The sequence below is a fragment of the Eptatretus burgeri genome, chromosome 5, assembly GCF_056783735.1.
Source record: "Eptatretus burgeri isolate ZD-2024b chromosome 5, Ebu_testis_v1, whole genome shotgun sequence".
Lineage (NCBI taxonomy): Eukaryota > Metazoa > Chordata > Myxini > Myxiniformes > Myxinidae > Eptatretus > Eptatretus burgeri.
Window position 1 is genome coordinate 113,685,023 of NC_140965.1, and position 12,306 is coordinate 113,697,328.

The window sequence follows — 12,306 nt, forward strand, 5'->3', positions numbered from 1 at the left end:
CAGACCGATATCATCACTGTCTGGGCGAGCCATTTTTTCAGATGTAAATTTTCCCCTTATATGGAATGAGACAATATACACAAAAAATGTTCACGCCCAGCACATTTTGATAATCCTTATGCTAAATGTGTATCTGTTTTATCGCTCACATCTCAGACAGGTGGTGGCCAGTCTTTGACTACCTCTCCTCCAGAATAGCTGTCTCTTCTCTGTCAACCCTCTGACCCTCCCTCGCTTGTCCAGGAAACACATTCTTCCAATAACACTCTCCTTGTTTAACTTCTTCCAATCCAACTTTTGCACCCAACTCTACTCATTTGTTCCTCTTTTCTCCCGTTTGTGGAGCTGGTTCCTGGGTCTGTTCAATTGCAATCTTCCCACAAGGGCTTTAAGCAAGCAGTGAAGTTCACCATCTCTTGTCATCCACCATTCCTACCCACAATAACCTCTGCAACTATTGGGAATGTCTCTTAGGAAATGCATGTCGGGGGCCAAATCATCCCCACTCTTCCCTGCTTTTCGGATTTGTCAGAGAAGCTCAACCATGTCAGAGTGCCTATGGACCATCCACACTCCCTCTTGTATTTATCTCTCTCTCTCTCTCTCTCTCTCTCTCTCTCTCTCTCTCTCTCTCTCTCTGTCTCTGTCTCTGTCTCTGTCTCTGTCTCTGTCTCTGTCTCTGTCTCTGTCTCTGTCTCTGTCTCTGTCTCTGTCTCTGTCTCTGTCTCTCGCTCTCGCTCTCTCATGGCCCTGGCTTCACAGAGGTGGGGGTATGCCATCTTGGATGTGGGAGATCTCCGAGTCGCTTCTGGGAGACAAGTCGGCTCTCTCTGTGCCACAGGCCTATTCAAGAGAACGAACTATCTGGGGATATTCAACAACAACAACAACAACAAGAATCTCTCCCCACTTAACTCTCCCACGTGCCACACTCGCACTTGCATGTTACTGTGTTTCTTCCTCGCATCTATCTCTCTCTTTTGATCTACATTCTTTCCCTTGCTTGTTGTGTCCAATGATGATTCCCCCACTCCATCATCAGCATGATGCCATTTTACCCTCTGTCTCCTCGTTCTTCCTTAAGCCTAGAATTTGCATTCAGAATGAAACAAAATGTGAAAAATTGGTGGGGTGGTATGTTTGAATCCAAGCACATTGTTGTGGATTGACTGAAAATCGTCATTCATCAGGCTATGCATTAGAGATGTACTACTCGGTGGAGCAAAGAGTAAGTGTTGAATTGCACACCATGTATGACAACAAAAAATCCGAAAGTTTAGCACCGTTGATGTAGTCATGCACCACCTTACAGTGTTAGAATGTCCCGTGATGTCCAACATGTGCAAGTCCTGTATGGTGGTAAACCAGACAGTGTTGGAATGTCCCGTGATGTCCAACATGTCAAAGTACTGTACTGCAAAACTGGAGGTTTTTGGAAGCAGCAGGAAGACTATTTGTGTTCTCCAGTGTTCAAGTGTATAATTAAATTGAAATAAAATAAAGATTTTAAAGGTCGTATAAAAAATAACACCATCTCATCGAACACGTTACATTAGTTCTTCTCTTCGTCCCTGTTGTTTGTGTCCTGTATGACATCCTCAAAAACGGTAACTTTCCTGTTTGGAATGACTAGCAGATACCCGTCTACGACGGGTATGGGGGAGAGGATGGATCACAATACTCGGTTACGGTAGTTTCTTTGGATGTTTTGCGCCGCATTCAACAGCTCAGTTCATATTGGTGGCGTGTCTGGGTGCCCATGATAGCGTTTGACACCGGTTGCTTTAGATTGTTGGCCTTGACACATAGTGCTGGATGAGTAACACGAACGATTTGACATATTCATCGTTTTTATATTATCTCCATCAACAGATTAACAACATGGCAGGATAAATGTCATAAATGCTGAGTTGAACAAACGTCCTGAACTCATGGACTCAGTTAAGTAAAGCACATCGTCTGGGACCCGGCTGTCGGTTTGCCACTGAACGCTGCTGATTGTGACGTCATCGATTCCCTCTTTGAAAATTCTATCTATATTCGATTTTTTGTATCCGCTATCACCTGCATAAATACATGGAACACATAATGTGAAGATTTTGGAAGTATCAATAGAATATGTTCGAAGAAAATTGTGTTAGAAGTTCCAGGCCTACGCCCATTATATTATGCTTTACAGACATCAGCCGATGTGATTGAAGAACAACTTAATTTCAATTGAATGTACACCTTACACTTGCTCAGGTTAAATTCCATCTGCCAATCTATACAAGTATCAATACTTTCCTGAATCTGATCACCACCCCCTCTGCTATCGACCTTACCTCCAAGCTTTGTGTCATCTGCAAATTTGGAAAGCTTACTCTTTACCTCATTATCCAAATCATTGCTGTAAAGAATGAATAATAATGGTCTGAGTACTGATCCCTGAGGTACCCCACTACTTACATCCTCCCAGCAAGACATCCTCCTACTCACAGCCACTCTTTGCTTCCTACTGCTAAGCCAGTGGCCTCACTAAATTCTTGAGTTCTTTTAGGAAACAGTCGTAATCTGGCATGCACTATATAAATTCCTGACCCAAATGACTACCGTTGCTCGGGGGTTCTGCACATGCGTGCCGAGCATTCTGGGATGGAATACATCATTCTGAAAGTCCCATATTCCATAGGATTCAAGGTCCCATAATGTCAAAGCAAACTTTAGCTGTGGGGGATGTTGATTGATAGATATCTGGCTTGGCCCTTCCACCCAGATGAATTTTTATTGATTTATGACATAATAATGGTGTATTTTGGGGATATGGCTGTTTGAGGATTATGTAAATCTATTTCTACTTGAAACAATTTATTTGAGAGTCCAGTGGAGACTGAAATAATTCTCCAGATTATTCTACTGCTTACTCCCTCCCTCTCTCCTCTCTCTCACCCTACCTATCACAACCCTCTTGCAGGTCGCTATGTTCCTTTACCTTTTCTATCCTGTTGATTTATTGCCGTTTGTTCAGTCCAAATGAGGCCCCACTGTCAATTCGCTGCATTCGTCATATCACTCTTGCATGAGCCTCGGTCTTGGATGGAACAATAAACCCCACATTATCAACTTATTATCATTGGACAACTTCAACAATCCATTGTAATATTCATTTCCAAATCGCATATCGAAACGGATCTTTTCCATGAGACCTTCCACCCCTGATCTCCTTTCTTGATTCACAAAATCCACACTGTGCCCCCCCACAAAAAAACTCTCTCCCACCCCACCTTGCCACCCATCTGCTAGAACCCCCTCCACAACTCCATTGTACCTTTGCTCTTATGTTGTTGTTTTCTTGCAGCACCTTGTTGGCCAAGGCACAATCACAAATAATAGAGGATATTGATGAAGGAGTGGAACCAGTCTTTCCTCTGTACTAATCACTCTAATACGTCGTTCTGTAATGATGCAGTGTCATGTATGGAATTGTTGATGACTTAATATACTTTTTTTCAAACATTTCAAGGGACCGTATCCGAACATCAGTGAATGTTGTTGGTGATTCATATGGCGCGGGCATCATCAATCATCTATGCAAGGCTGAACTGCAAGCTCTGGATGCCCAGCATCATGTGCTTGAAGAAAGTCATGATGAACATCACAAACGCAAACCATCCGGAGCTTCAGAAGAAGGCGATATTTCCCTTGGGCTCCTATCAAAACACAAAGATAAGGTATTGTTATTAAAATGACCAATTCTCAGGTTTTTTGTATTTTTTTTTTTTTAAGGTGGTATTTTTACTAATTGGTAATTGGTTTTTGACGTTAACTTTTGCTGATATTTTCATTCAAAGTTGAAATATAATACTCATCTTATTCTTCTTGCATATGGCAGCTTGGCTACCAGGTAGCTATCATTTTGTTTGGGCACGACTATACCGCTGATGCTGTGCCCCTTTACCAGTACACTGGTACTCCTTTCGCCAAACCTCACAAGGAGATGACAGGCTGAGTCAACCCCACCTGGTGCTAATTGAGCATTTAACAGGAGCCTGAACTCAGGACCCTAAGATCCCAAGCCAGCCACTGTAACCACTAATCCAACACCAAGCTTTCGTTGAATAATATAATGGAACAATATTATTATTTTCATCAAAGAAAAAATAATTTCTCGTTCTATTATTTTGCAGTGCTCGTTGGTGAATAAAAATGGTGCCACAGCAGAGATGGGACTTTGTGAAGAACTGGAGATGAAAGTTGAGTGATCAGTATGAATGTGACATACTTTTAACATTTCCAGCTCATTATTAACATAAAAACCACCCTTCACTGAAAAAAACATATTGTAAGCAATAATGAATGCCAGCTGTGCACAAAATTATTGTCTCAGTTAAGTGCAATTTTGTGCCAGAAAACTTCCATTTGTCAACACACAGTAAATTCCACAAGAGTTTAATGCGATTATTGTTGAGTTAAGCAATGCAAAGTCGAGAAGCACAACTGACAACTGTGAATGAAGTTCAAAATGTGTTCAACCAAGCAGTACTTTGTCAAGATTTTTATGCACATTGAAGAATTATTACGCTTGATCTTCTTCCGAGTTTTGTGGAGTTAAGTTGCAGAAAAACAATAATAATTTGATTTTTAATGTGATAGCATAGAATACAAGTTGTTAACATGGCATTTATTAGTCTGAGAGACCTGTGAAGTATTCCCGATTTTCCTGTGATGTCGAATGATTCGCAAGTTGCACATTCGTGACTCCATATTTGGGTTCGACTAAATGTTATCGATACGTCATAAGTAAAAGGAGGTAAGCAGTTAAATCCGAACCCTACAACATTGATGATGTTTTTATTCAGCAGGTGAATGTTGGCAGGTAGACAGTCCTGTTGTATTGACTAACTCGTGTTTACGTAAGCTGTAAGTGTGTGTTGGTTGTATATGCTCCTGACTCTGTACCTGTTTCTGCATGCTTCCTCTGTGTCCAGAAGAAAGTTTATTAACTATCGATTGTTCACCTCAAAAATCATTTACAACAAGTTTTGCCTTCCATTATCGCCATAAAATGTTAAAGCAGTAACTTAATAATATATATATATATATATATATGTCAGGCAGAGAAATTGGTTTAAATATCTGGGAGAAACAGTGATCGGGGATGGTAAGTCCAAGGCAGATGTGCGGAGGAGGATTCAGGTGGGTGTGAATGCATGGAGGAGGGTGAATGGAGTAATGGCAGACACAAATATATCAAGTAAATTTAAAGGGAAGGTTCTGATGTCATGTGTAATGCCGGCCTACCATTACAGTCTGGAGACAGTGGCATTGACAGAGAGACAACAGCAGAGGTTGCATGTTTGTGAGAACAACTTGGTCAGGATGATTCAGGGAGTGAAGAGGGTGGATAGAAGGAGGATGTATGAACTAAGGGAGGAGATTGGTGTGCAGATGAGCTTCACGGGGAAATTGGTGAAATGCCGGCTTGATTGGCTGGACACTTGGTGCAGATGGGAAAAGAGAGAATGGCAAAGAGAGTGGATATGTTGAGGGAGCAAGGGAGGAGGAAAAGAGTAAGACTGTGGTTGAGATGGGAGACTTGTGTAAGGACGGATATCTATAAGGTAGGAGTGGTTGGAGAGTGGAGAGAGTTAGCTGAGGACAGAGAAGGGTTGAGGAGTGTCGTGGTCAAGGCAGGGCAAAAGCTTGGTGCCATCAGACCTCATCCCTTATAAAGGGAAGAGGAGAAGATATATATATATATATATATATATATATATATATATATATATATATATATATATATATATATATATATATATATATATATATACATACATACACACATGTAACTTTCCATTTCTAGAAGTGATTTTTGGCTTCCACTACAACTTTTAAATGAGTCACTGTTTTAAATATAACAAGTCATGGAAATAATGTTGCAGCATAGTTTTATATAAAAGCTAAAGTGGTCATTTAGTGGGATTCAGATAGCTCCATAGTTACTTAGAGAGAAGGTTGTGCAGCTTTCAACCTAAAGTTTTTGATGTTGTATTATGTGAATATACAATCGATTTTACCAACTAAAAGTCGATAGGGGTATGCATACGTTGTGTATAATGAGATGTGGCTGGTGCTGTAAGTGTTAACCCTTCATAATAGCAAAAGGTGGGTTTTTATATGTAGTCAATGCTCATGGAGGAGCTTGAACACAGAATGGACCAGGATGTAACAAAACATAAATATAAGTAGAAAAACACGGGGGGGGGTAAACACACCAACAGCAGGGTATAGGGACAAAATAGAGGCAAACTTGGGGAAATAAGGGACATGGGGAACAATGAGAACAAGGGGAAGACACAGGGGTTGAACAAAATGGTTACTGCTCCAATCTCTCAATCCCAAGAGTGTAAGGAAAAACTGGAAACCTGGAAAGAGGTGGGCCTGGGGAGGATTAATGGGGGTACAAAATACCATGGTTGTTGATGACCTGAAATGGTCGTGAACAGCTGTCTTGAAGCCCTGGAGGGAAGGATGAGAATGAGGAAGTTGGTTAAATTGACAGAAAACCGAATGAGTTGAGATGAGCAGTGATTCAGATTCAGCATTTTGGGAGTTTCACGAGGAGGGGTTACTGGTGGGCTGCACGCACTCTGTAGAAAACTAGGAGGGAGGGTAACAGAGCATGGAATGGACAGAGGGTGCAACAGCAGAACAGAGACAGAGAGACTGAAGCAGGGCTAATGCTTGAAACAGCAGCACCTCATTTCCCATGAGAGTAAATCTACTAATCAACAATTAAATAACAAATCCATTGTTCGTCTTATCCATCAATTCAGACTGACATGCACCTTCACAGAGATTAGTATTCCATTAAATAAATAAAATCTACTCGGCACGTGTACTGGCATTCGGTAGTGGGTCCTGGCTGTGCTGAACTCTTTCATTGTATGCAAATATATAATTTATTTGACAGAACTCATCGATCATATCACAGAGCTAATTTATAAATGAAATGCCATCATATCATTGTACTTTGTTGACTTTCTGTGAAGGTAATGGACATTAAAAATGACTGCCCTTTTCAAACCTCCTTAAAATATGCTTTGTAAAAACTTTTACTTTAATTATCAGTTTATGCTTTGTTTTGCCAGTTGTTATTAACGATACACTTTAAGAGATTTAAGTACTTCGCAAGATGAAAAAAAAATCATAATTGTATATAACCGACGATTTCGAATTAACTTCTGTTTGGTCCTATTGATAAAACAATTAATGTAGAAATTTGTTATTTTAAGGTGGCATATCTTGGGATTCAGGCCTTCATGAAGAGGCTGATGAAATGTGAAAAAATGCTCAAATTGAAATGAAGGTTTAAAACCTGATTTCTGTTTTTTTGTTGTTTTTTTTTTAGTTGTCCTTAATTTCAAAGGGAAAGGTATCTCAAACTTCAAAAACTGTAAAAAAAAAAAATTGTATACAAACTCCAGGCTCCTCTATAAGGTGACAGGATATATAAAGGCAATGAACTGACGATGAGGCAGGTGAATGCAACAAGCAAAGTAATGAACAAATAGGCAAAAAAGGAGAGTAAACACACAAACCTGAAAGAAGAGGGTTTGGTTGAAGAGGTCAATGAGCAAAGAATTCCACGTTGGATAAATTTCAAATTTTTCACTTTGCATCCTTTTTGGTAAAATGCACTCTCAAAGAGAAACTAAACTCAAGTATCTGTTTGCTAGTTTTACTTATGTTTCTTCCACCGAGAATTTGGGGGATCTGAAGACAAATTTTTAAAAGATTAACATTCTTAACTTTGAAACATGTATGAAGTTTCCAAAGTGGGAAAGTTGTTATTTGTTTTCAAAGCCCACATGGAGATGAGATAACTTATTTCTCATTCTGACTTCAGTTTACTGACAGATAATGGAATTCCCATCCAGTTAGCAACTGTACCAGCCACTTCATAAGCCCTCACATTAGCTAAGAGCCTTCTATCTGGTACCTTATCAAATGCCTTCTGAAAGATACACTGCATCCACTGCACTTCTACTCATCCACCTAATTAGATATTCAAATGGAGGGAACTCCAATAGATTTGTTAAGCATGACCTTTTCAGTAAATCCATGTTGAACGCCTTTAATTAGTTTGAATTTATTTAAATCGCTCATGATTTGATCACTAATTAACAACTCCAACACCTTCCCCACAAATTAAATCAAACTAACAGGTCTATCATTCCTCAATTCATCTCTGGATCCTTTTTTAAATAATGGTGTTACATTTGCTACTCTCCAATCCTCCGGTACCTGTGCTGACTCCAATGAGACGTTAAAAATATCCGTTAACATCTCGCTTACCTGCTCTTCCACCTCCATCAATACTCTTGAATGCATATTATTTTGTCCTGGAGCTTTATCTTATGTTAGATTTCCGAGCTGTTTCTTTACTTCCTTCATTCCTACATGGATCTTATCCAAAAGCCCTTCCTCACCTCCTTGAAAGATACTCTCAGCTATGAGTAATTCCCCTGACTGTTCTTGTGTATATATTGAAGCAAAATACCAATTTAATAAAGCCTGCCATGGAGAACAATCTCCCTGTGCTATTCCTCAATGGCCTACTCTTGCCTCTACCTTTTCTATAACCCTTATGTACTTGAAGAATTCTTTGCTGTTATGTTGAATATTTTTGGCTATGTCCTTTTCATATTCTCTTTTGGCTTGCCTAGTTATATTCTTAACTAACCTCTGTTTACTCCTATACTGATGCGAGTCTGAGTCCGATTCCAGTCCCGTTATTTTGTACCGAATAAATTCCTTGTGCTTCTCCTTGAAGCACTTCTTACTTACTTTCTCAACCATCCTGGTCTCTTTCTACCTCTGGATTTACACCTTCCTGGAATATACTTACTCTGTACACTGCACAGTTACCCCTTGAGGATTGTCCATTCCTCTGTTGCTAATTACCCTCCTGTTAGTTTGGCCCAATGTAGAGCACCTAACTCTTTCGTCATTCCCTCAAAGTTTGCCTTCCTGAAATTTGAATGCCTTACTCGACTATCCTGGGCTCTTATTCTGAACAGACTACTTTCACACACTATGTTATGGTTACACCAACACTTAAGTTGCTCCTAGTGGAACAAAAGTGATCAAATCAAAACTATCTACACATACATACACATAGTAAATACTCTGCAATCCTGTTTAGCAGAACTTCCATCATCTTTACATCATTTTACAAGGGATTTGAGCAAATAGGTACTTAAAACCTCACATGGCAAGATGATTATTCCAAGATAAATGATGTACTACTTCAATAAATCAGCTTTATGCATCATCCAACTTTATTTAATAAACAATAACCTTCACCAAATATCAGATTTTTGCATTTTTAATCTATAAGCACAAATACGATTTGGTGAATGTGACAAAACATTTCCATGAAGGCAAAATATGGCTCAACAGAAATCCTTGGCGAGTTCATTAAGTTGCACATGTTTCCTAATTGTGTTTTAACGAACAGGGATGTAAAGTGAAAAATAAAAAAACAAAAAGAATAGATCATATTTAAATGTAGTAATCCTATTTTTGAAAATTTGTTTCCCTTTAATATATTGAAGTGAGGAAAGTTAAAGACAATAGAAAATAGAAAATATCGAGGAAAATAAGTGATATATTCCTCAAAAAATCAATGAGGTAATGAAATATAATATATAAAAGGAGCATGATAAATTTTATGATTCTTAAGATAAGCTATGTTTTAAATCTTTATTAAGGTGTTTTAAAAATATATATATTTCGAATTTAGGGTTTAATTTGATTTGATAGCAAAAAAAAACAAAGAAGAAGCTTAAAACACTTTACAGTGGGAGCCAATTCCAAGAAGTTTTTTTGACAAGGAACAATTTTAACTGATGCCAAGTGCAGTCTCAGATGTTTTTTTAAAAGGCGATCGAGTTGCCTTCTTCGATAGAGAAAATTGATAAACATATCGAGTTTAGATCATCCGGAGGGAAGCGGTGGATTATTGGTAGTTTTCTCAGGGCATGTAGAATTCATGGATGAGGTAAGGCGAGTCAACTCATTCACCACCTAATTAATGGTAAATAATTATCGATTATAAAATTCAAGAAAAGACAGCAACATGATTTTTCTTGAATGATTGTTGAGCACAAGTTCATCCTGAATTTACCATTTGAGTAGGATCAAAGAAATCGAGGACAGCACCAATTTGATAATGAAATATAAATGATAAATCAGTACTTATTTAAATTTTCTATGTTTTTTTTAACCTCCGCCATCTTCGAAGATGGATGGAGGTTACTGTTTTCACCCCTTTCTGTTTGTTTGTTTGTGAACAGTATTACGGAAAAACTCCTCGACGGATTTCGACGAAACTTGGTGGTGGGGGGGGGGTTAGGTATGGTCCAAGGATCATGCCATTAAATTTTGGACTTGGTGATGGACTTAAAACAGTACTGATGCACAAAAACCAATAATATAATATCATGTGTTTAATGTTTACCATACACCCCCCCCCCAAAAAAAAATTGTTAGAGAAAAAAAAAATTTTTTTTTGCATTTATACATGTTTTAAGTGATTTCCAACCCCCCCTGAAAAAAAATTGTTACGCCCCCCCCCCAAAACAAAATAGAGAAAAAGTTTTTTGCATATCTACATGTTTTAAGTGATTTCCAATCCTCCCCAAAAAAATTGTTTGAGAAAATTTTTTATTTTTTGCATTTCTACATGTTTTAAGTGATTTCCAACCCCCCCCCAAAAAAAATTGTTAGAGAATTTTTATTGCATTTCTACATGTTTTAAGTGATTTACAACCCCCCCCAAAAAAAAAATTGTTAGAGAAAAAAAATTTTAGCAACTTTTTTTTCAACAAAATTTCGATTTCTTTTTTTGCATTTCTACATGTTTTAAGTGATTTCCAACCCCTCCCCCCCCCCCCGCCGCCAAAAAAATGTTGGAGAAAAGAACTATATAACTCTGTCAGCACTGTTGACATCATATATAATGAATAAGATATAAGGTTCACTTGAGTGACCCAGCAGTATTGGCGGCGGAGGTTTTGCACTCTCCCGAGTGCTCCCCCTCTAGTTTTTTATCTGTGATTATGGTGAGATAATTCCTTCTAAGTTCAAGAGAAATACTGGATCATGGCAAGGTCATTAATTTTAATATGCAGAGAAGTATTGAACATGTCAATCATTGTCTTTTGTAGCTTTTATGAACTGTGATTCTCAAAATGGAAATTGTTCAGAAACATGAGTTGTTGTAATAGTATAAAATTGCTTTGTTCATTTATTGATGTGCTTGTCACAAAAAGAAAAGGTTGATATAATGTTTCAACAGTACTGATGCACAAAAAATAATAATATAATATCATGTGTTTAATGTTTACCATACATCCTTTTTAAATGAAGTCCTACTGACTCCTTCTTACTGTGGCAAATTTCTAATAAACCTTTGAGTGTGAATAACGTTTTATATTTTTACTCAAAAATGGTGTTGCATCACAAAATACACCCGTCTGTGGATAGATGTTAAGCTGGGTGTTCTGCCTGCCAGCATTGGTTGCTGGATGTTAATGATTCCACAGTATATTTCTCAAAGTGTGGGCGAGTCATCGCCGACACTGTGACCAATTCCAAATTATGACTACCTTCAATAAACTATCAAGCCTGGCGAGCAGATTCGTGAAACACCTCTTATGTGTACAGTCGAGAGCCTCGTGGAATAAGTATATCATAGAACAGAACAGCAAGAACACAGTGTAAAGAGGGGAAACACCCCAGCAGCAGGGTAGAGAGAAACAACAAATAGGCACTGAGAAATAATGAGTGAGCGGAATGAGAGAGGGAGGAGAATGTGGACACATTGGATGAAGAAGTAAAATATAAGTTCAAACACAGCAAGGAAGCTGAAAGAGCAGGAAGGGAAAACCAGGGTTGAAACAGCAACAAAACCAAAAAGGATATATATATATATATATATATATATATATATATATATATATATATATATATATATATATATATATATATATATATATATGCATGTATATTTATTTATTACATATAAATATACATTTATATATTGTATATTTATATATTTTATTTTTGTGAGAGAGAGAGACAGAGACAGACAGAGAGAGAGAAAAATATGGAGAAATGGAGATATCGCTAACCCAGATATTGTATGTGTCGTGGAAACATTTCTTTCACAGGATGTCCCAAACTCCTCTATGCATCCCCATAGTAATTGTATCCTCCACTTTGACAGACCTGATGCCTGCCTTGGTGGTGGTGTCCCTG

The 12,306-nt window shown here is 38.2% G+C and overlaps 1 protein-coding gene across 1 annotated transcript in view; it reads left to right on the forward strand.

Annotated features, from left to right (window-relative positions):
- The window catches only part of SLC1A2 (solute carrier family 1 member 2), a 76,266-nt gene extending 64,794 nt beyond the window's left edge, over positions 1 to 11,472 (forward strand). The window contains exons 10-11 of the mRNA XM_085883390.1: positions 3,503 to 3,710; positions 4,167 to 11,472. Of these exons, the coding sequence (XP_085739516.1) occupies positions 3,503 to 3,710; positions 4,167 to 4,241 (283 nt within the window). The 3' untranslated portion in view covers positions 4,242 to 11,472. The remainder of the gene's footprint in view (positions 1 to 3,502; positions 3,711 to 4,166) is intronic.
- Positions 11,473 to 12,306: the final 834 nt, after the last annotated feature.